At 34.0% G+C, this 23011-nt stretch overlaps 5 protein-coding genes across 10 annotated transcripts; 3 read left to right on the top strand and 2 right to left on the bottom strand.

Moving 5' to 3' along the window:
- Window positions 1–308: 308 nt before the first annotated feature.
- On the top strand, window positions 309–3261 carry LOC105647794 (chitinase-like protein). Of its 4 annotated transcripts, none has more exons than XM_089717449.1 (6): window positions 309–839; window positions 1490–1540; window positions 2279–2412; window positions 2494–2577; window positions 2706–2806; window positions 2922–3061. In XM_089717449.1, coding segments are annotated over exons 1-6 (750 nt in total). In that variant the 5' UTR covers window positions 309–461; the 3' UTR covers window positions 2924–3061. The 4 variants fall into 4 exon arrangements, with proteins under 4 accessions (XP_089573575.1, XP_089573572.1, XP_089573573.1 ...); XM_089717446.1 differs by having other exon boundaries at window positions 312–839; window positions 2951–3261; XM_089717447.1 differs by having other exon boundaries at window positions 313–839; window positions 2524–2577; window positions 2951–3261.
- A 7384-nt stretch (window positions 3262–10645) lies between these two features.
- Window positions 10646–12316, top strand: LOC105650426 (phenylacetaldehyde synthase). Its single transcript, XM_012237326.4, has one exon. The coding sequence runs from the start codon at window positions 10667–10669 to the stop codon at window positions 12128–12130; it is 1464 nt and encodes a 487-aa protein (XP_012092716.1). The 5' UTR covers window positions 10646–10666; the 3' UTR covers window positions 12131–12316.
- Window positions 12317–13314: 998 nt separating this feature from the next.
- Window positions 13315–15779, bottom strand: LOC105650427 (leucine-rich repeat receptor protein kinase HPCA1). Its single transcript, XM_012237327.4, has 7 exons — window positions 15191–15779; window positions 15087–15110; window positions 14545–14997; window positions 14351–14466; window positions 14003–14263; window positions 13730–13930; window positions 13315–13630 (listed from the first exon to the last, which is right to left on the bottom strand). Exons 1-7 carry the CDS (start codon window positions 15777–15779, stop codon window positions 13553–13555), a joined length of 1722 nt encoding a protein of 573 aa, XP_012092717.3. The 3' UTR covers window positions 13315–13552.
- Window positions 15780–17173: 1394 nt separating this feature from the next.
- On the top strand, window positions 17174–20736 carry NPQ1 (non-photochemical quenching 1). Of its 2 annotated transcripts, XM_012237325.4 has the most exons (6): window positions 17174–17302; window positions 17826–18143; window positions 18269–18441; window positions 18894–18990; window positions 19289–19680; window positions 20108–20736. In XM_012237325.4, the coding sequence occupies exons 2-6, from the start codon at window positions 17862–17864 to the stop codon at window positions 20607–20609; spliced, it is 1446 nt and encodes a 481-aa protein (XP_012092715.1). In that variant the 5' UTR covers window positions 17174–17302; window positions 17826–17861; the 3' UTR covers window positions 20610–20736. The 2 variants fall into 2 exon arrangements, with proteins under 2 accessions (XP_012092715.1, XP_089574315.1); XM_089718189.1 differs by lacking the exon at window positions 17826–18143 and having other exon boundaries at window positions 17196–17302.
- Window positions 20737–20838: 102 nt separating this feature from the next.
- On the bottom strand, window positions 20839–22641 carry SYP111 (syntaxin of plants 111). 2 transcript variants are annotated; one of them, XM_012237323.3, is made up of 2 exons: window positions 22419–22641; window positions 20839–22005 (listed from the first exon to the last, which is right to left on the bottom strand). In XM_012237323.3, exon 2 carries the CDS (start codon window positions 21988–21990, stop codon window positions 21049–21051), a length of 942 nt encoding a protein of 313 aa, XP_012092713.1. In that variant the 5' UTR covers window positions 21991–22005; window positions 22419–22641; the 3' UTR covers window positions 20839–21048. The 2 variants fall into 2 exon arrangements, with proteins under 2 accessions (XP_012092713.1, XP_012092714.1); XM_012237324.4 differs by having other exon boundaries at window positions 20839–21958; window positions 22419–22639.
- Between the last annotated feature and the right edge of the window lie 370 nt (window positions 22642–23011).

Genomic DNA, 23011 nt, shown 5'->3' with positions numbered 1-23011 from the left:
ATGAATAAAATGATTCTAAACCAGTATTTTCTTCATCTATTTTTATCTTTTATTTTTTTTAAAATGTATTTAAAATTATTTATCATTTTGAAAAAAATTGAATATTAATTATTTTTTAGAAATATAATTATTGAGATTATAATAATTTAATGAGATAAAAAGTTTCATATAAAAAAAATGAGATAAATGGGTAATTTAATTAAATTAATGATTATTTTGTTAAATTTAGACATTTTAAACAGCATAAGGAGGGAGAGTTTATTTCTAAAACTTCATTATTAATTTGAGATGATCTATCCAGAAATACTGATTTCAACCGTTTTAGAAAAAATAAAAAGGGCAGAAAGGGAAGAGAATGGGCACAGAGAAATAGTTTCCTCAAGAAGAGAAAGCCTGCCTGAACAAATGCAATTTTCTCGTTTCCTTTCAGCTCAAAACTAACCCTTTTAGCTTCTTCCACCATGAAACCCAATCTAATAACCGCCAATTCTTTTCGAGTTTCCAATTCCTTAACTCCTAGGATTTCAATTCCATTTCCCAGACCTTCAAATCCACTCTCCAATCATTTCCTTTCCACAACCTTTCACTCTTCCAAACCTTGTCGTTTCTTTCCTATTTGCTTTTCAAATCCCAAACAATCCAGTTTCATTAATGAAGCATCGCCAGATTCTACCGCCGAATTGGGTGCCATTTCAAATGAAAGTCTTGGAGAAGAGGAATTGGGGAGGAATTTGAATGTGCAAGTTGGAAATTCAATTGTTCCCTCGTATTTTCAGTCGTCGACTAAGCTTAGTTTGAGTGACCAAGCTTTCTTTCTCCTGTCGTTTATTGCTTGCACGGTATAAAACTTCTTTCTTCTGGGTTTCAATGGAACTTGTAGCTTATACCTTTAGCTTGTGTTCTGGATTTTATATGATAAGAGGCATTTTAGCTCAAAATGCCGAACTCTATGTAATCAATCTTTTTCTTTTTTCTTAAGTTAAATCTTCAACTGAGCAATAAACTTTGAATTGTCTAAATGCTAGCCTTTTGTTTTTGAATTTTTGATTAATCGCATGGAAACCTTTTTGTTTGGTATGCAAATTTGCTATCTATCTGAATTGGAAGGATTTGATTTTTTTTTTTTTTTTTATGCATATCAGTTATTTAGCAGTGTTTTTATAAGAAAACTAGCTGCTTCTGATGTTCTAATTTGGGTCACAGGTGAACTTACAGTTCATACTATGGTCATGAATTGGTGAGAACAGAAAGTAAATAACTTTTGGCCATTCTGAGCAGTTGTTTATCTTGGCATTTACCACTTGCATATTATGGTTTTATTTAGCTAAAGTGTGACTAAGAGCTTAGAAACTGTGATTACTTGATGGGACAATTGTCTTCATTGAAAATTTTCCTATCAAAATCTTCTTATATACCATACAAAAACTCGTCTTTGTTCTATTTCTATGAATTTGTTGACATCAAGTTTTATTACTTTAACTGCCTGCAGACTTCTATAGCATTTACAAGCCTTGTCGTTGCCGCCATCCCAACACTCTATGTAAGTCATATGACATATCAAACTATATTCAAGATATCTGAAATCTATATACACCAAGTTTGGTATCATTTGCTAGATTTAATTGCAATTTCTTATAATTTCTTGCTATTTCATGGCTCAAGTGCAATATAATTGCTAATTCCAGTCCAGCAATTGGTTCTATAAAAATTCCTGTAGGATCCTTTAATTTTTAAGACTTTCATCTCTCATTTACATCATTTTGGCAATTTGTCAATTCAGCTGAAATTCATGAAGGGATTAAGCTTTTAGCTCTCTTACCATCCAATATTTGTTATCATCTTTATATTGGCGAACCTGTATACACAAGCTTAGAGCATAATTAAGCTCTCGCACGTTTGGACATGTTGACCACAGTTTTTTTTTTCTATGATAAGAGATTTTATGGAAGCTTTATGCTTTGATCATTTGACTATTGATTGATGCTCCCTAGTCATTGGTGTCTAGTTTTGACCCTAACTCGTGATACAATTTTCTTGGGCGAAGAGAGAAAGATTACATTTTGCAATATTAGGGTTTTTGTTTCTTCAAATCCAATGTCCTTTTTACATTCATTTCTTGGAATTTATATTTCCTACATGTTGTGTCCTTATGATTTTGCTGTGACTGTGGATCCTGTTTGTGGAGCATAATATTATATAAATCATCTTGTTTATCAACTGATGATGTTGTTTGGCAAGTATGGGTTCTTGTTTATCTATTTACTCACCTTTTTGGTAGGCAATGGGAAGAGCTGCAACATCTCTTTCAAAGTTAGCAGACGTAGCTCGTGAGGAACTTCCTAGTACAATGGCTGCAATTAGGCTTTCAGGCATGGAAATCAGTGATCTTACATTGGAATTAAGTGATTTGAGGTGATAATCAAATCCTCATTGTTCACTCTGCTAATATTTCTGTTGTATCTACTTCTCCCTGTTGGCCCTCTTTTCTGTCAGCTTATGCACTAGAATTGAGAGTTTCCTTAGTTATCAATGGAAGCTAAGACCTGTCCTGCTACCCTGTGTGATTAGAGCAACATGGTAACTACTAATTATTCTCCATTTGCACTGCACAGAAAACAACTTCTGATTGTACAAGTTCAAGGACCTGTATGTTTTTCACCTGTTGTTTGTGTCAAATAATTTTCTTTATCCAATTTGACATGCAGCCATGAGATAGCTGATGGAGTCAACAAATCAGCTCAAGCTGTTCATGCAGCTGAAGCTGGGATTCGACAGATAGGCACCCTTGCTCATCAACGCACCATCTGTAAGTTCTGCTTTCCATAGACTTCCTACAGTAAAAACTTTTTGGGTATTTTATAAAAGGAGAAGGCCAAGTTAAGTTTTTGGACCCTTAACCTTCTATGTTCACTCTTTATCAGGACTAATATTTGTGGGTTTCATCTATCAGCTATGATTCAAGAGAGAGCCAGCCTGCCTATCATCTCCCTGCAACCTGTTGTTGCTGGGGCTGCAAAGAAGACTTCTGATGCTGTCGGCCAAGCCACCAAGTCATTCATGAATATTTTCTCTCGAGTGGAGTTCAGTACAGATGATGAGGATGATAATGAAATTGAAAGGATAGATATCTAAGAGTTTTACTTCGTCTGATTTAAATGATATCCTTGTGTAAATATCTTGAAGAGCTGCAATGGTAGATACTGGTACGTGGATATTGTAAATGCCCATTTCCTTGTTAATTTTATCTACGACCTTCTTCTATATTCAAGTAAAAAACATTTGTTTAATAAATATCCTTCCACTAATTAAAATTAAAATAAGAAATTCTCAACTGAAGAATTTACATTTACATGGTCTTTGGAATAAATTTGAATGAATTCCATTTGCAAATGAATTTTATTAAAATAATTCATTTTGTAAATGAATTTAATTTATGTATGGACAAATATAAAATTTTGTTCTAAATATATATGAATGGCTAAATAACTATATTGCGATCTTAATCTATTTCTTCTTGCAAAATATGTTAAACGTGTTGTTTTTCTTTAGTTTCTGTACTTGATGTTGACATTTAAAGTTGGCACCGTCCTAGAATAGACACTGGACCACTCGAGTTTATAAGGGTTTTAAACGGCTGCATGCATAAATTGAACTGAAAAAACTTTATTATTTTAAATCTGTGTCACTTTTAAACTTTTATTTTAATCTATTAAATAATTCAATTTATAAAATTATATCTATTAAATTCTTTAAAGTTGCATAGTTATTATATCGAATATTTCAATTTAAAAAATTAGACCAATTAAATATCTATTAAATAATTAAAAAATATGAAATTATTATTTTAAAAGTCATGCTAATTTATATATTAAATGAATATTTTGTATATAAAAATTAAAAATTCTAAAAACTATTGCTATTAGTGTGTAAAAGTGTGTAATGTTATTAAAATTTACATATTCAAGTGCATAATAGGTTATTCACAAAATTTAAGGCACCGTAGAGTTAAAATGGTAAAATACGGAGTGAATTTATGCATTTAGTTAGTTTTAAATATAGTCTAATTGTTATATGAATACTATTCTCATGGTCATTATCGTTTGCCATATTTTTCAACTCTGGGTACCATACATCGACGGAGCTAGGGCCTAGGGGTGGCCATATTACGGTTCCGGGAACCGGAACCGGTGGTTCGAACCAGTCTCGAACCGTAACCAAAATCGGTAGGAACCGGAATCAGAGATTTTTGGTTCGGTTTCGGTTCCAGTTTTGTTGGAACTGCAAATCGGTCAGAACCGGATGGAACCGCCGGTTTTTCGGCCGGTTAGAACGGTTCGAATCGGCGGTTCTAGTCGTTAGAAACTGTCAGTTTTTTTTTTTTAAATTTTGTTGTGAAATCTCTTAATTGAAGGCTTTTTTTTTTAAAAAAAAATAATTAAGTTCAAGTCTTTAAAAAAATAAATTTAATTGAAGCATTTTTTAATTTTTTAGGTATATTTTTTTTAGAAATAACTTTCACAAATTTATTAAATTTTAAAAACCGGTCTTCAAAATTTAAAATTTAAAATTATGCGATTTAGCGGAAAACCAGTTGAAAAACCGATCGGAACCATCGGTTTTGAAACCATACTGTAACCGGAACCGTTCGGTTCTAAACCGAAACCGGAACCGGATATTGTAATGGTAGATACTGGTACGTGGATATTGTAAATGCCCATTTCCTTGTTAATTTTATCTACGATCTCCTTCTATATTCAAGTAAAAAACATTTGTTTAACAAATATCCTTCCACTAATTGAAATTAAAATACGAAATTCTCAATTGAAGAATTTACATTTACGTGGTCTTTGGAATAAATTTGCATGAATTTCATTTGCAAATGAATTTTATTAAAATAATTCATTTTGTAAATGAATTTAATTTATGTATGGACAAATATAAAATTTTGTTCTAAATATATATAAATGGCTAAATAATTATTTTTCGATTTTAATCTATTTTTTCTTGCAAAATATGTTAAATGCGTTGTTTTTCTTTAGTTTACGTACTTACGTTGACATTGAATGCTGCCACCGTCCTAAAAGAGACACTGGACCTCTCGAGTTTACGAGGGTTTTAAAGAGCTTAATGCATAAATTTATTTTTGAACTTTATTATTTTAATTTTGTGTCACTTTCAACTTTTATTTTAATCTATTAAACACTTCAATTTATAAAATTAGATATATTAAATACTTTAGGTTGCATAGTTATTTTATTGAATTTTTCAATTTGAAAAATTAGATCAATTAAATATCTATTAAATAATTGAAAAATGTATGAAATTATTATTTCAAAAGTCATGCTAACTATATATTAAATCAATCTTTTGCACATAAAAATAAAAAATTCTAAAATCTATTTCTATTTGTATGCAAAAGTGTACAATGTTATCAAAATTTGTATATTCAAGTGCATAATAGATCATTCATAAAGTTGAATGTAATAAAGAGTTAAATTGGTTCGGAGTGAATTTACGTATTTGGTAAGTTTTAAATTGATAGGCTAGCTGTCATATGAATACTATTCTCATGGCCATTATTGTTTGCCATATTTTTCAACTCTGGTTACCATACATCGAGGGAGCTGGAGCTAGAGCTAGGGGTGGCCCTTGCCCCCCTAACGAATTTTCTTTTAAAAAATTATCTATAAAATATTAAAATTTTTTATTTTATTTTAGTAAAATTTTTTAATTTCAACCCCTTTAATTCTTGAAATTTTTTTAGGTCCTTCCATTTTTAATTGTTGGCTCCGTCATTGGTACCATATTATTCTTGAAATTTCTCGTTTCAAGGCTTTTGATTTTCTCTCTTCATGAGCATTCTTATAGATTATTCGCTAGCAAGTATACTAGTACTTGAGGCACCCCTCATGGATTAATTGTTTGAAATTTTATGCTTAAAATATAAAAAAATTTAATTTAAATTGATAATTTAAGTAATAATATAAAAACACCCTGAAATTAGTTAATTTTTCTATTATTTAATTCAGATAAAATAATTTTTACTTTTTTATTTATTAATGATATACAAATTTTATATTCTCATTTTTTTTTATAAATACATTTTATTTCAAACATTAGAAAATATTATATAAATTTTATTACATTTTTTTTAAATAAAATACTAAGTTTAAATTGTTATTTTATACTCTTTGAAGTAATATTTTTTAAAAATATTTATATACTCTATTAAAAAAATTTTAACATCAAATATTTTTAATAAAAAAAAAACAACGGTGTACATTATATTATGCAAAAAAGGAGAAAAGGAGTTACTTATCCCTGATGTGTGGACCCTTCCATATATCAAATTAATCAGAAATAAATTTTTAGTTATAACGAGAGTATTTCTAATATTTAATGAAAGAAAAACAAAATAATAACAATATTTTGAACAACAATTTTAAGTTAACATCTTGGTTCTTTGTCTTAGGAAACATTTATAACCTCTGACCGGCACAAACGCATGGTAGTTGACGGTTGTGAACGAAAGTAGAGAACGAAGGGGTGTGACGGGATGAGGATTTGGGTGTTGGGCTCTAAGACCACTTGTTGGGCTCCCACAACCAATTAAGAGAAAATCAACGCAGCGGTATAATTAAAATTGTGATACACAGAAATTTATGTGATTCACTTAGGGCTACGTTTACGAGACAAACTCCGAATAATTCTTTTATTATTAAAAATAGTAGGAAGAGAGTAATATAAAAATAGTGGCACTCAAAGTGTTTCCCAAAAACACTCCATAATAAATTCCTCACTATTTTTCTCTCCCTAGTTTTAGAAAACCTATCCTAAAACTAGATAACTTTCTCTACATTTTTTTTTCTTCTTTCTGCTGTGTGTTCTGTGAGCTGCAACTGCCTCTATTTATAGGCAGATTAACGCGTAATTGACGAGTCCACCGTCTGATGCGTAATTAACGCGTCCGTTAATTAATGCATCAATTTCAATTCCTTCTTTTCAAAATGTGTGTGGGTCCCACTTGAGTAGGCATCGACACAATAAATCTCCCCCTGCACACTCAAGTGGGACGTTAGCCATCATCATCTTGCAGCTAACCGACAGTATTCGAACTTCTCTTTGGATGAATCTTCGTCAACATGACTGATCCATTTTTTTCTGTATGGATCTTCTCAAGCCGTAACAGCTTCATCTCCAACACATCACTGATCTAGTGATATCTAACACCAATGTGTTTTGATCTTGAATGGAAGGAGGAATTCTTTCCAAGGTGAATTGCGCATTGATTGTCGCAAAATATCTGATATTGTTCTTGATGAATTCCGAGTTCATTCAAGAATTTCTAAACTTTTGAAGTACTTTCTCAATGTACTTCTCCTGTGACAACCATAATTTCTTGGCTCTTCGATTCCTCGAAATTTTCATACCAAGAATCTACTTTGCTAGTTCCAAGTCTTTCATGGCAAAAGACTTACTTAGCTGTTTCTTCAAGCTAGAATTCTGACCAACAATCAACATATCAACCACATAGAGCAAAAACAATGTAGTCATCATTAGAGAATTTCTTCAAAAAAACACAGTTATCGAATAGTCTTTCTATAGCCATGCTCCCCTACAATAGACTCAAACTTCTTGTACCACTGTCTCAGTGCCTGCTTCAAGCCGTACAAGCTCTTCTTCAGTTTGCAAACACAATCCTCTTTTTCTACGAAACCGTATGGCTACTCTATGTATATTTCTTCTTCCAAATCTCCATGTAGGAAGGTAGTCTTCCATCTATTTGCTCGATTTCCAGATCAAAACTAGCGGTTGTTCCGAGCACTGTCCAAATGGATGTCATTTCACAACTGGTGAAAAGATCAAAATCAATACTCTTTCTTTGATTGAATCCTTTCACAACCAGTCTAGCTTTGAATCGTGGTTGGGAGCTGTGTTCTTCCTGCTTGATCTTGAACACCCACTTGTTCTTCAAAGCTTTCTTGCCTTTCGGCAACTTCACCAGCTCAAATGTTTCATCCTCATGCAAGGTCTTCATTTCATCTTGCATGGCTTCAATCCAGTTCCTTTTTGTGTTCATTTTCCATAGCTTCTTCAAAGCTTTCAGGTTGTCCCCCGTCAGTCGTCAGTACATACTCATTGACTGGATATCTAGTAGATGGTTGTCAGACTCTACTAGATCTTCTTAATGTTTGAGAACTTTTCGGTGCTGGTGGTTGAACATGAACACCATCAAAATCATCTTCCGGTTCATTCTGATAAGGAACTTCTGGATTTTCTAACTCTGGCACTTGTTCTTGTGGAACATTTTCTTCATCTCCAATTTGTCTGCGTTCTATTAGAGGGACTCTTTGTATGTTTGTTGAGTCTTCATCAGATCTATTGGCACACTGCTTCTGAGTCTTTTCAATATCTTCAATAGTCTAATCTTCAACAAATACAGCATCATGACTTCTTTTCATCGTCTTCTGGATTGGGTGATAAAACTTATAGCCAAATTGGTCTTGGTCATAGCCAATGAATACACACTGTCTAGTCTTGACATCAAGCTTAGACCGTTCATCCTTTGGGACATGTACGAAGACTTTGCAACCAAACACCCGCAAATGATCATAGGAAACATCCTTTCCTGACCATACTCGCTCTGGAATATCATACTGTAGAGGAACACAAGGTGAGCTGCTGTAAGAAGAGCTTCACCGAAAACCTTTAGACAACTTTGCATGTGAGAGTAAACATCTGACTCTCTCCATCAAAGTTCTATTCATCCTCTCAGCCAAACTGTTCAGTTGCAGTGTCTTGGGATGTGTTGTTTGATGTCGAATGCCATGCTCTTTGTAGAAAGCGTCAATTGGCCCAGTGTATTCTCCACCATTATCTGTCCTGATGCACTTCAATGGTTATACCTAGGTCTTCCTAGAATGGTCATCGATAAATATCACAAAATATCGATTTCCAACATATGACATCGTCAATGGTCCACACAAATCTAAATGAATCAGATCTAATACATTCTTCATTCTGGAAGGAGGGATAATCTTCAAAGCTACTCTGTTTTGCTTTCCCGCCATACAATCAGGACACTTGTCTAGGTGAACTTTATCCAATTCAGGTAGTATGTTCTTTCTTACCAGAGTTGTCATTCCTTTCGCTACCACAAATGAACATTTTGTGAGCTTCCACTGACCATTTCTGAAGGTGCTACAGAAACCTTCATCATCAAATCTACCAACTGAGATTTGAAAGCATGCTCGAAAGCTCATTCCTCATCAGTCTTGTCTTCCGGTTTAGTTGAACTAAGTACGGGCAGATGCATTTTAGTTACCATAAGGAGATCTCTCATTTCTCCATATATGGTAATTCGCGCCATTTAGACTGATCATTTTGCTTGTCCATTTTTATTTGTGTAGAATATCATCACCAACATAAACCATATATGTGAACAGTAGTATACGTGAATAGTGACCATGAATAATAATAGTATACGCGAATAGTAACTATATGCGTGAATAATAACTGTACACGTGAATAGTGCTGGGCTTGCTTGAAACGGATTCAGCAACCGTAACGCCAATAGTACTGTTCACCGTTAACTTTGAATTACTATTTTACTATTCATCACTAAGTCGATTCTGCAACGTCTTTCCGAGTGGACAGCACCAATGGACTCATCATAATTTTCTCTTCGTCGTGGTATATTTATTTTCAAAACATATTCACGGATCCGGTACCGCTATCTGACTGGTTGGACTTGCCGAAACCTTCAGCTCTGATACCACTTGTTGGGCTCCCACAACCAAATAAGAGAAAATTAACACAATAGTATAATCAAAATTGTGACACGTAGAAATTTACGTGGTCCAAACCGGTTCGATTCCGGTTCCACCAGTTTTGGAACCGTGAATCGACGGTTCTAGTTCCATCTGAAACCGGCTGGAACTGTCCAAAATCGGCCGGAACCGGTCTGAAACTGGCCAGAACTGGTCTGAAACAGGCTGGAACTGTGGAAAAATCGATCAGACAACCGGCCGGAACTGTTGATTTTGGAACCATTGAGGAACTGGAATCGGAACCAAAACTGTTCGGTTCCAAACAGTAACCGAAACCGTTAATTTTCGGTTCGGTTCCGGAACCGTAGCCACCCCTATGTGTAAACCACATTAGCACTTAATTATTAAGCACAAACAAAAAATGTGTACATAATTTAAACTGTACTTTCATAACAAAAATTTAATATATTCACATAATATTAAGAAATCCTTATTTTCTTATAGCATGACATAGTGTATTTTGAAACATTAATTGTCCAACCACAATAATATCTATAAATGATATATGTGTATAGACTAAATAGAATTTCTTCAATCTTGTTTTATATCGTTAAAGTGGAGAATTGAACTAAGAGTGCCACTTTCTTGAAATTTTGCCAAACTAAATGTTTAAACTAAAAATCAAAATAAGAGTATACTCAACTTTTTGTTTTGACATTAATTTCAAAATCACCGATTTAAGCAATTTTTTCTATGTAAAAAGAATACTAACAATTTCAAAATTGTTACAATAATTTTTGTCCACATATTTTTTTTCTTTTTTTGCCTATAAAAGGTCCTTTGCCCTATGCTAAAGACCACAACAAGCTCTTAAACAATTACTACCTTTCTCTGAAATGGATAGTCTCTCAACAAATACTTTCTCCCCATTAGATACGAAAACCTTTAAAGATGAATCAAACATGGTAGTTGAATTCATTGAAGAATATTACAAAAATATAGAAAAATACCCAGTACAAAGCCAAGTTCAACCTGGCTTTCTCTCATCCAAATTGCCTAAAACACCACCGTATTACCCAGAACCATTAGAGGATATACTTAAAGATGTTACTGATACTATCATACCAGGCTTAACTCATTGGCAAAGCCCTAATTTCTTCGCTTATTTCCAAGCAAATGTCAGCAATGCTGGTTTTCTAGGAGAAATGCTCTGTTCAGGCTTCAATGTTGTTGGCTTTAACTGGATTTCATCTCCGGCGGCGACTGAGCTTGAGTCTCTTGTAATGGATTGGATGGGAAAATTATTAAAGCTTCCATCTTCATTTCTCTTCTCCGGCACTGGAGGCGGAGTCTTGCATGGAAGTACTTGCGAGGCTATAGTGTGTACTTTAGCTGCAGCGAGAGATAAAGCATTACAAACCATTGGATGGGATAAAATTACTAAATTGATCATTTATGCATCTGATCAAACGCATAGTACCCTATTTAAGGGTGCTAGATTAATTGGTATCCCTTCCTCCAATATTCGCAATCTACCAACTTCATTTTCTACTGGGTTTTCGTTATCACCTCAAATATTATCAGATACAATTGACAATGATATTAAATTTGGGTTTTATCCATTATTTCTTTGCGCGACTGTAGGAACAACTGCATGTGGAGCAGTTGATCCTATAAAAGAACTGGCTGAAATTGCAAAAGGATATAACTTGTGGTTTCATATAGACGCGGCTTATGCAGGTAGCGCTTGCATTTGCCCCGAATTTAGACATTACTTGGATGGTGTTGAATCTGCTGATTCATTAAGCATGAACCCACATAAATGGTTACTCACTAATATGGATTGTTGTTGCTTGTGGATTAAAAGACCAAATCTATTAGTAGATTCATTATCTAGTGAAGCTGAATTCTTGAAAAACGCTGTTAGTGAATCAAAAGCGATAATAGACTATAAAGATTGGCAAATTGCATTAAGCAGACGATTTAAGGCCTTAAAGCTTTGGATTGTGATACGCAGACATGGATTAGCTAATCTTATGTATCATATAAGAAGCGACATCAGCTTAGCGAAGCGGTTTGAGTCATTTGTAAGAAATGACAAGAGGTTTGAAATAGTGGTGCCAAGAAAGTTTGCGTTGGTTTGCTTTAGGTTAAAGCCTAGGAATGGAACCAACGACGGCCGTGAATTGAATACGCAGTTACTGGCAGCGGTTAACCAGAGTGGCCGTGCGTTCTTGACTCATGGACTGGCCGGAGGATACTTTATACGGTGCGCTATTGGATCGACATTGACTGAAGAACGACACGTAGATGAATTGTGGAAGCTTATTCAAGAAACGGCTCAAACAGTTTCCTGCTAATGAAACTGTCATAGTTCAGTTTTATTTACATGCATGAATCAATAATTAAATCCTATCAGGACAAAGAACTGTTTTGCTTTATTTTGATAGTGATTTGTTTTTAAAATTTATTTTTCTGTTGTTGGCAGAAATTGAATGCCGATGGGTGCGTAATGATTTAATAATATATACGGAAGAACTTACTCAGTTTGAATGATGCAATTTTTTAAGCAGATTAATAATTATAAATACAATCACAATCATAAATCATCCTGTATACGGAAGAACTTACTCAGTTTGAATGATGCAATTTTTTAAGCAGATCAATAATGTTGTGGGTCCCTCCGACATGTGGGGCCTACACTCTTTGAATGAAAGAAAAAAAAAACGTGTTATACTGTGCACACGTTGCAACACGCTTTCTTTGAAAAAAAAAACGGTGGACGCGTTAATAACGCGTTAATAACGCGTCCTTCATTCTTTATAAATAGAAGCAATTGCAACTCACAAGATACACACAGAACGAAGAGAGAAAATGTAGCGAGTTATCTAAGGGAGAGAAAATAGTGAAAAAATTATTATGAGGTGTTTTTGGGAAACACTTGTGAGTGCCACTATTTTTGTATTACTCTCTTTGTGTACCTACTATTTTAATAGTGGAAGAATGATTCGGAGTTTGTCTCGTGGACATAGCCCTAAACAGTTGATGGTGAACTACGTAAATATCTGTGCCATATTTCTATTTTTTCGCTGTGTTATTATTCTCGTATTTTTATTGCCGGTATCCTAATAATAAGTGGTATCAGAGCTGATGCCTAACAAATAATTATAAATACAATCACAATCATAGATCATCCTGTATATGAATACAATTCTCATGGCCATCTCAAAACAACCACAATCAAAAACTAGATTTCCTGATACAAAGACAATAAAAAAAATTAAAAGTATTATCTCATATAAATATTTAATCGATTGAATTTTACAAATTGGATTCAATAATTTTATAAATTAAAATGTTGAATAGAATAATTTTATAAATTGAAGTATTTAATAAAAATAATTTTATAAGTTAAAGTATTTAATTAATGAATCAAATTAAACAAGGGTGCCAAAATATTTTTTACAGAAAATTATACAAGGTTGAGTTTATACATTTGTCCACCCAAATTTTATATAATTACAGCACATAAAATCCATGGGAATACTATACATAATGTATATATATAGATTTTTCAACAAAGGAGAACTTCTGATATATACTAGCTAAGCTACAAAATGAACTCTCCTTCTTTCTCATGGCAATGAAGGGTACTGTGCTTGGTCACATGGAGAGTGAAGTAGAAGTCTTCTTCTTCTTCTTTTTCTTCTTCTTCTTCTTAGGCTATAAATTCAATTGTTTATTACATATCCTAATTTATAGCCTCAACAGGGATTATTTCTTTAAACTGGAACTGCCTCCAATGACATTGACATGGAAGCTGCAGACATGCTTGTTTCAAGCCTTATCGTTTTATTCTGCTATAAAGAAAAGAAAGAAAAATTCATCAATCTAATCAGGAATTAATTTGCAATTTTATACATGCGATATATATATTTATATATATTTCGTAACCAAACCATGTCAGCAAGTGTATTTTTCCAAGCCTTGTCCATCTCGTCGAAGACGACATCCATTGTCGGACGACCTTTGCTCGATTTTGCAACACATAAGACTGCAATCTGTAATATAGCTTCAAAATCTGATCTGTTCACTTTCCCATTTAGTCTTGGATCTTCCATATCTGTAACCGGACGCTTTCCCAAACATACATCTTTTGCCTGCACAGAACTAATTAGCAATAAAGAAATAAATAAATGGAAGAAACAAAAGAAGAAGACGATGTCTAATACCTTTCTTGTGAGCTGGTCTCTGGCATCAAGATCCAATTCAATGACTTTTTGTCCTGATAAGAGTTGGAGAATAACTATACCAAAACTGTAAATATCGCTAGCACAGGTTAGCTTGGCGTTGCTCATATATTCAGGATCCATATAGCCTATGGTTCCTCTAACATCTGTAAATACTTTGCTCTCTTCCATTCCCAACATCTTTGCCAACCCAAAATCAGACAGCTTTGGGTCCAAATTCTCAGTTAAAAGAATGTTTGTAAGCTGTTAACAAATTTATAATTAAGCATCATTAGCATCATTAATTAGATACATCCAAGTGAGAATCATGTTGCTTAATTGATTAATTACCTTGATATCTCTATGGACAATGCATCCATCTATATAATGATGGAGGTATCTCAGCCCAAGTGCACAGTCTCTTAGGATCTTAACTCTTCTTTCCCATGTTAAAAGTGTGTCCTTTCCTGAAAACATAGGCAAGAACATGCAGCAAGAAAGGGACAAAATTAACTAAAAGAAAGGTTGAGATTTAAGATTCTTACTTAGGAGATGTTGGGCTAAATTTCCTGCTGAACAATATTCATAAACTAGATATCGGTCAGTTCCATCGATGCAGCAACCGAACAAACAAACAAGATTTGGATGTCTAACTCTTGAAAGACCTTCAACTTCACGTTGGAAAGAATCGGAGGTGTTACTTTGATGTATGTGTTTGATGGCCACAACTTGTCCACTAGGCAAAATCCCTTTATAAACTTGGCCTGCACTGCCTCTTCCTAAGCTTTTTCTCTCATTGCTGTAGTTTAGAGCATTCTCAATCTCCGCCTTGGAAAATCTGTAAAGGCCAGACCAAGCCTTCATATCTTTGGATTGACGAACAGGCTTAGGATGCCTGCTCTTTCTCCTGCTCTTTGTTACGTACATTGTCAAAACAACTACTGCTATAAATACAGTAATTGCCACAAGAACTGCGAATACTGCCTTCAATGTAGAATCTGATGAGGTAAAAAGAAATCTGTGAGTGTTCAAAGAACGAGTAATATTAGGGGAATAACGTCAGGAGGGTAAGAATAGTTTTGCTTACGCTTGATTTTTTCATAACCCACATCTGTTAATGAACAGAAAAATTAATGTCAGCAACCAAAACAAAAGGCTGAAGGTAATTATAGGTCAAGCCATGAGACTTACCGAAGGCATCTAAGGCTGGTAAACACCTATAGAAATCATCAATGGTAGATGGATCACCCATATTCGTAGCTGCAATAGAAATGACAGTTGCTACAGCACATATAGCTCTGTCTTTCTTGTCTGCATTTACACTTTCTAATAGACCCTTAGTTGCGTCCACTATTGCATGGATGCAATCAGAGCAAGCATCATTGAAAGAAGAAGAGTTAAATTTTGAACACTTATCTAAGGCATTTTCGTAATAAGGATCATCGTTAATTGATGAAAACTGAAAATTCGAACAAGGACTACTTCCACTGTAAAGATAATCAAAGCCACATAAATTCGGTGAAACTGAGTTTTGTTTATGAAATGGACCGTTGCAATTTGTCCAGTTAACTTGTGGAATGAAAGTATAATCATATCCTCTGTTGAATATGTTCCATGCTAAGGCTTTGGTTAGGACATTAAGCACATTCCTACAACAAATTGTTGTGTCAATACTTCCCAAGACCTGGACTTTCTCCTGATAGCCTACGCACTCCCCGATCGGTTGATAAGGGAATTTCTTCAAGTCTAATGAGCAAAAAGCTGCAACAACAAGAGACATCGTGATTAACATTGACAAATATATTTGCGCTTATAACTATAGAGAGAGAGATTTATCTGAATACTACTCTGGCCTGAGCATGGATACAAAATACGAAGAAATTAATGAATACCTGGATCATCCGGCGAATGTAAATCTCCGGAGGAGACATGAATAATTGAGATTGCTACATTGAAGAAGAAGGCGAGCCTGAAAAAAGGGTATCCTTTGTTGATCATATCCATGTAATTTGGTGGCTTGAATTCAGTCCATATATAAGGTTATATTAATTTTTACTTCAAGAAAACATGCAACTGAAAGTTTTCTATGGCAAGATTGTGTCCATGTACTTATAGATTAGCTAGTCTGTTGGTTGTATCGTGATTGTTCAGAAACCAACATTTCTTGGTGATTACAGCTAGCTGTAACACTCTTGCGATCACCGTTGAAGATGCTTCTGTTTTTGTTGCTAATTATGATCAATCATGATATGGAAAAAATTAATTATTATGAGATTATTTAACAGGCTTAATCACTTAATTCATCTTTGGTAGTATCAACTTTAAAAATAGAAATGAAATATTCTGAGTAATATACATCTTCAAGCACATCGCCGCATCGAAAGGATGTGTCTTCCTGTCAGGAAGACAAATACATTACGGCAATCAAAGAGTTCGTTTTCTTTGAAAATTTTATGTATATATATTATATATGAGTAAGCGGTGCAATTATGTAAATCTATCATTTCTAGGCCATGTTCTGCCACATCGTCTGAAATGAAAATACAACGGTTTGAAACGAAAATACAATGGTTTGAACAGAATGACTAACATGTTAACAGAATTATAATTTAAAGAACGCACATAATTAGTTTTTGAACATAAGGGTCTCCATATATTAATATGGCTATATAACCTGGAGACCAATTTACTATTCACTTAATAACTTTATATAGTATTAAATATCTTAATAATAACTTGTAACTTCAAATTCAAAATCAAATTTATAGAGTCGATGCAAGTTTTTCTTTAAGGATTGTTGTATAAATAAGTTTAGTTGAAAGGCAATTGAGTGAAGTTGATCTTAAGTATTTTAGATATTTTAATTTGAAGAACACAACTTTTGATGTGAAAAATAAATATGGATCGATCTCAAATAAAATATTGAGACTGTAAGTTCTAAAATATACAGTATATTATTTCAACATTTTAGCTACTTTAATTAAACCCTTAAAATACGGGTAATTTTCTTTCTTAATTTATATTTATAAAAAAAAAAAGGAGGAACGAGGAAGAGTAATTTTTGTAAGAATGTATGAACTCAAAATAGGCCCAATCAATAATATTTTATGTTGCTCTGGGCCTAAAATATATCCCATCGGAGATTAGATGTGAACCCAGTTAATAGATCCACGTTACGTTGCTACGTTCCACACGATTTCTTATCCAACTTCACACCATTCCAAGGCCGAACCCCGCGCTCTTTTTTTCTGTATGTGCATCAACTCTTATACCTGTCATGAAAATTGCCTTCTTCTCCTCAAGGTTAGTTAGTACCTATTCTCCCTCTCTTTCTCGCTCTGTGTGTGTTCAGTTCTATTACATTTTAGAATTTGTTGTGATAGTAACTTGTCTGATAATGCTTTTATTGTTCTTGTAATTAAATGTTTCTTGCTAATTTTAGTACAAGATTGTGCTTGTGGAAAGTTTGCAATCAATCTTTTCTCTGTACATACCTTTTAAGTAATTAGATTTTCTTGGTTTGTTAAAGTTCATTTCTTTTCTCAAGAATGCTGACACTTTCAATGCCAAGCACAGGCAGGCAAGCTAACCCAACTTGGGATTTTTTTTTTTTTTTTTTTTTTTTATATGATGTAGTATTTAATTCTACTAATATTAATATATAATCTTGAATTTAGTATAAATTGCATGGTTTGTAGAAAGATCATGAATTTTCTTGTTGGTCGTGAGTTATATTCAGATTGAAGGAGAGAAGTGTGTTATTGCTAGCGTGATAGTTTAGTTCCAGAAAACAAGAATGAAAACTAACTGATATAGCCATTCTTAGATTGCAATTGAAGTCTTAAGAGTAGAGACTTGAAGTATGGCGTTGGCTGCAAACTCAATATATTTGTCTCATGAAGAAAGTATTAGTAGTTCATACATCAAATCGGGAATTGAAAGATTTCATGGAAGGAAGGGACTTCATTTTCGCAGCATAGTAGTGTTGAAAATTTTGCCTAATAGCAGAAAGTCAAGAAGACATGTTCAGTTGATAAGAAGTTATAGGAACTATTGTGGACTTGTGCTAAGATGCTCACATCAATTCTCTGGCTGGACAAATAAGTTTCCCTCATTTAGTAGTACTGCTGCGAGTATAAATAAGGTAGCTCCAGTTTTAATGGTGATGCCTTTGTTAAATATTCTGATGCAAAAACAATTATCAACCTTCTTTTTTGTTTCACTCTTTTTTGATATACATATATTTTCATTTTTTTTTTTTTTTTTAAGGCAAAAGAAGTGCTTAATTTTCTGATGTTGAGTGTGTCAAACAACCTAAAAGAAAAGGGCCAGTTGCAGTTCTTGAAAGTTGCCGGCATATTGGCATGTGCCCTGTTAGTCATTCCATCGGCTGATGCTGTTGATGCTCTCAAAACTTGTGCTTGCTTGTTGAAGGAGTGCAGGTAAGTCAAATTTCCTGGCAGCCTATAGTTATGAAATCTACCCTCTCTCTCCTTCTCTATGCATTTGATCCTCTAAAATTTAACCACTTGGGAACAGTATTTATATGTTAATGATGAAACTGAACCTTAAATGTGACTTTAGCTTTGCTTAATTGTAGCCCACGAGTCACAAGTTGAAAGTTGAAACTATCAAAAAAACATCCTTATAATGCAAGGGGAATGTTGCATGCATCTAATCCTCCCCAATAGATGCAATAAGGAAAAGCTCCATACACTAGAACACCATTTATACTTGCGGAAGCATTTCTCATCAAATATTGATGCAAGTGTTGTTCTTCAACAAAATTTGATTTGTTTTAGACCCTTTAATATCTGATTTAGCACTAATTACTTTATATGCTAATTTTTTTTTCATGAACTCTTTATCTGACTTAAGGCTTACTATTTGTTAGGTTAGAATTGGCTAAATGCATTGCAAACCCAGCATGTGCTGCCAATATCGCTTGCCTTCAGACATGCAATAATCGGCCTGATGAGACTGAATGTCAGGTGAGTTCTGTTCTATTAAGCATTCATGGATATATATATATACCTGTAAACAAATTGTCGGTGCACCATAGATGTATAAACAAGCATAACAGTCTCTGCTAGAGCAAGCTATCAGAAAGATTGTTGCACACTTGCACTACATATATGGCTGACCAAGAGAGTAGCATATGTAAATGAAAGCATGTCCTCTCTCAGTTCCAGCTTTCAGTAAGTTGGTCAGCCTAATAGCTTGTTTGCCCTTTATTGTCAGTGGAAACAAATATGCTTATCATGAATACCCTTCCTTGTAATTTTTCAGATTAAATGTGGGGACTTGTTTGAAAACAATGTTGTTGATGAATTCAATGAGTGTGCAGTCTCAAGAAAGAAGTGTGTACCTAAAAAATCTGATGTTGGGGAATTTCCAGTCCCTGATCCAGCTGTTCTAGTCAAAAGCTTTAACATTGCAGATTTCAGTGGAAAGTGGTTCATTACTAGTGGCCTAAATCCTACATTCGATACTTTTGACTGCCAATTACATGATTTCCATAGAGAGTCTAACAGACTCGTAGGAAATTTGTCATGGAGAATACGAACTCCAGATGGTGGCTTTTTCACTCGATCAACTGTGCAGAAGTTTGTTCAAGATCCATTGCAGCCTGGAATACTCTACAACCACGATAATGAGTATCTTCATTATCAAGACGATTGGTATATGCCTTATTATTCCTGTTCTACTACTATCTTTATATTACGCTTCAATTTTGCTGTGGCTTCAAAGTAAACTAGCTTGGATCCATCTTTCCAATATTGCACATTTTTTCCAATTTGATCCTGTGGGCTCTTCCAAGATTTAAGAGCTACCGAACAATGGCAGTTTGCAAAATATGGATCTCAAAAATATTTTAAGCAGTTTAATGCAGAAGAAACACTGCCATTTTGTGGCTTTTTCAGCTGTCATTTGCAAACCACTTATCTATTACTAATTTAAATGCGCTTTGTGAGTGTTGCTTGAGTAATTTTTACAGTGGACAGCTGTGCGTCAATCTATTGAATAATCAACATAAAGTATTTTTTCTCCTACAGTTTGCTAAATTTAGCCAGAATAACTAACCAGCAATATATTTTATGCATCCAGGTATATATTGTCCTCCAAGCTAGAAAACAGCGAGAATGATTACATATTTGTGTATTACAGAGGCAGGAATGATGCTTGGGATGGATATGGTGGTGCCGTTGTGTACACAAGAAGTGCAGTTTTACCGGAAAGCATCATACCTGAATTGGAAACAGCAGCTAAAAAGGTAGGACGAGATTTCAACAAGTTTATTATAACAGATAATACTTGTGGGCCTGAGCCTCCCCTTGCTGAGAGAATAGAGAAGACGGTAGAGGAAGGGGAAAAGACCATTATAAGAGAGGTTGAAGAAATTGAAGGGAACGTAGAGAAGGTGGGAAAAACAGAAATGGCCCTGTTTCAGAGATTGGCAGAAGGGTTTAAAGAGCTGCAACAAGATGAAGAATTTTTCGTGAGAGAGCTAAGTAAGGAAGAGATGGATATATTGAATGATCTAAAAATGGAAGCAGGTGAAGTGGAAAAACTCTTTGGCGAAGCATTGCCTCTTAGGAAATTAAGATAGAATCATCTTAGAAGAAATCTTTTGTTATAGATCATACCTAGAATAATACTAATTCTTTGGGAAATGTCAAGCAATATTGCATTTATGCCTTCTGAAAAAAAATCCAGATTCCAATTTTTAAACTGTATTTTGTTGCCTGTTTTTCATTGTCCTTTTTGTTTTTCTGTGAAAGAAGCAATATCAATAGCTTACTCAAAAACAAAGTATCACAAGAATGATAATCAAAAGATCAATTGAAAGACTACTCATATCATATTTCTTAGAACTTTTTAGGACTTTTACATCACGGCATTACTTGAAACAAGAATAAACAAATACCAATATAAGCAGAACCTTAAACAGTCCCAGAACAAGGACTAGATCTTACTTGTCCAAATTAAAGCTAGAAACAAACCAGAAGGAATAACAGGTCATTAAATCCTCCATAGAACCCTCTACTTCAAGAATGACTAAAACTAGTAGCAATAGGTATGACAATAACAAGAATGATCAGCAACAAAAGTATAATCCCAATACACAACCACTTCCTGCTACTTCTCTGATAATCTTTAGCAGTCTTGAGCTCTTTTGCACCATCTTTCACATAATGACTAGCATTTAACACATGATGCTCAATATCATCCAATTGCTCTCCTTGTGCTTCCACCATAACTGCCATATCCAAGAACACCTGGTGCAGTTCTAACAAGCTCTTCTCAATCTCTTTTGCTGCGTCATGCCTATCCTGTATTTCCACTACTGTCTCCAATACTTTCCCTTTCCCATGCTCTTGGATTGCGCGTTTCAAGAACTCTTCACCTCCGTTATCATCAGAAATTATCTTTTCAATTACTTCCTCATCAGGATATTCTCCAGTAACTGTAAAATATCTTCTTCCTACAGTTTCTTTATACTCAGCCATCATTTTTTGCCTTAATCCTTGAAAATCCATCATTAGCTCTTTTAACTTTTTTCTCAAACCATTGGTGACTGCAATTCTGGTTCTATAAATTGGTGTTCCTTCTTTAAACGCAGATAATCGCCTGTTAGCTTCATTAGCCCTGTCCATTTCTTCTAGTTGAGCTCTGATAGCTCTTGCTTTTTTGAGTACAGTAACAATATCTGCATTGATTATATTGCGCAGAGATTTTACAGCTTCTGATTTGTGTAATGATTTGCTTTCTTCATTGGATTGTTGAAGACTGTCAAGAATTTCGCGGATTGATCCCATTTCCTTCTTGACAATCTCAGCTTCTTCAAGGAATAAACCAAGGTTCTGATCCATGGTATTTGATGCATTAGCCATTTCCACATCAGGGTCAGGTCCAGCTTCTAGATCTTTCATGGCTTCCTTCTTTAGGTCTACATAACTGATGAAGGATTTGGTCATTAAATCATTCATCTTTAATTATTTAACCTGAAACAGAACACACCAAAATAAAAATTAAAAAAAAAAAGTACACACGAAATCATTTGTTAGGGATATCAAGCAAACAAATCCTTCATTTTTCGGCTTTAGTAGTTTAATTTAACAGTAAACAGAACAAAAAATCAAATTGATATGAACCATAAGAAATAGGCTAAACACTGAAACTGAACACAAAAATTTTTCTTTGAATTAGGCGTACAAAAATTAGGCAGATCAAGCATGCAAAAAATTGAGGAACAGAGAAAGAAAAACAGAATCTTCACTTTATTAAGCAAAAAACAGAATAAAAATCAAATTTATGACATAGTCATAGAAAACTGAAAATAATGAGATACCAACTGCAAAATCATAGACAGTTTATATATATGTGTATGCGTGTGTTGGTAAAAGCTAAAGCATACCTTTATGAGCTAGTAAAATCAAAGCAGTTGCTTAGAGAGCTTGAGATGGAAAGTGGGGTTTAATATTTTGTAATATGAAATAGAGAGACGAAAAAGGTAAGAAATTTAGTTAATCTGAGCTTGGGAGACGGAAAGAAGGAGATGATGATGTTGGTTTGGTTTCTGATATGGAAATTCAAGCTCAGATGATACTGGATTTCTTCTGTGGATTTGAAATGAGTTAAATGAGATACTTAAATGGAAGCAAAAAAAGTATATTGTAAGATCTGAAAAATGTAGCCGTTTGTAGGTTCCCAACGGCTATATTTCTGTTCCTTTCCGTTGCTCTATTTTGCTTTTTTGGGCCCATTGTATTTTAGGCCCATAATAAACACGGGCTCCCTTTTGGGCTACGGTGTCTTTTTCCCCTACTTAGGCCCAAAAACGTTAGGTTCTATTTAGATTTTTGCATTTTTATTTTTGTATAATGACACGGAAAAAATAAATTGTGAATCAATTATGGAAATCGCAAAAAAAAAAATTGTAAAATTTAAAATATGTTTTTTATATTTTATCAATAACCTGTTTTTACTGTTTTAATGTGCTCACTTGCA

The sequence above is a fragment of the Jatropha curcas genome, chromosome 2, assembly GCF_041381405.1.
Source record: "Jatropha curcas cultivar XTBG-Jc1 chromosome 2, XTBG_Jcur_1.0, whole genome shotgun sequence".
Lineage (NCBI taxonomy): Eukaryota > Viridiplantae > Streptophyta > Magnoliopsida > Malpighiales > Euphorbiaceae > Jatropha > Jatropha curcas.
The sequence above is the reverse complement of the archived record's forward strand: the minus strand, read 5'-3'. Positions and strand labels throughout refer to the sequence as shown.

Excerpts from the sequence above, each read along its gene's own strand:
- SYP111 (XM_012237323.3), bottom strand. The coding sequence starts at position 21,990 with ATGAATGATTTAATGACCAAATCCTTCATCAGTTATGTAGACCTAAAG.
- LOC105650426 (XM_012237326.4), top strand. The coding sequence starts at position 10,667 with ATGGATAGTCTCTCAACAAATACTTTCTCCCCATTAGATACGAAAACC.
- NPQ1 (XM_012237325.4), top strand. The coding sequence starts at position 17,862 with ATGGCGTTGGCTGCAAACTCAATATATTTGTCTCATGAAGAAAGTATT. Across the intron at positions 18,144-18,268 it reads CTGCTGCGAGTATAAATAAG|GCAAAAGAAGTGCTTAATTT; the intron begins GTAGCTCCAGTT and ends TTTTTTTTTAAG. Across the intron at positions 19,681-20,107 it reads CTTCATTATCAAGACGATTG|GTATATATTGTCCTCCAAGC; the intron begins GTATATGCCTTA and ends TTATGCATCCAG.
- LOC105647794 (XM_089717446.1), top strand. The coding sequence starts at position 462 with ATGAAACCCAATCTAATAACCGCCAATTCTTTTCGAGTTTCCAATTCC. Across the intron at positions 2,413-2,493 it reads TTGGAATTAAGTGATTTGAG|CTTATGCACTAGAATTGAGA; the intron begins GTGATAATCAAA and ends CTTTTCTGTCAG. Across the intron at positions 2,807-2,950 it reads TGCTCATCAACGCACCATCT|CTATGATTCAAGAGAGAGCC; the intron begins GTAAGTTCTGCT and ends TTCATCTATCAG.
- LOC105650427 (XM_012237327.4), bottom strand. The coding sequence starts at position 15,779 with ATGTCTCTTGTTGTTGCAGCTTTTTGCTCATTAGACTTGAAGAAATTC. Across the intron at positions 15,111-15,190 it reads ACCAGCCTTAGATGCCTTCG|ATGTGGGTTATGAAAAAATC; the intron begins GTAAGTCTCATG and ends GTTCATTAACAG. Across the intron at positions 14,264-14,350 it reads TTGTCCATAGAGATATCAAG|CTTACAAACATTCTTTTAAC; the intron begins GTAATTAATCAA and ends ATTTGTTAACAG.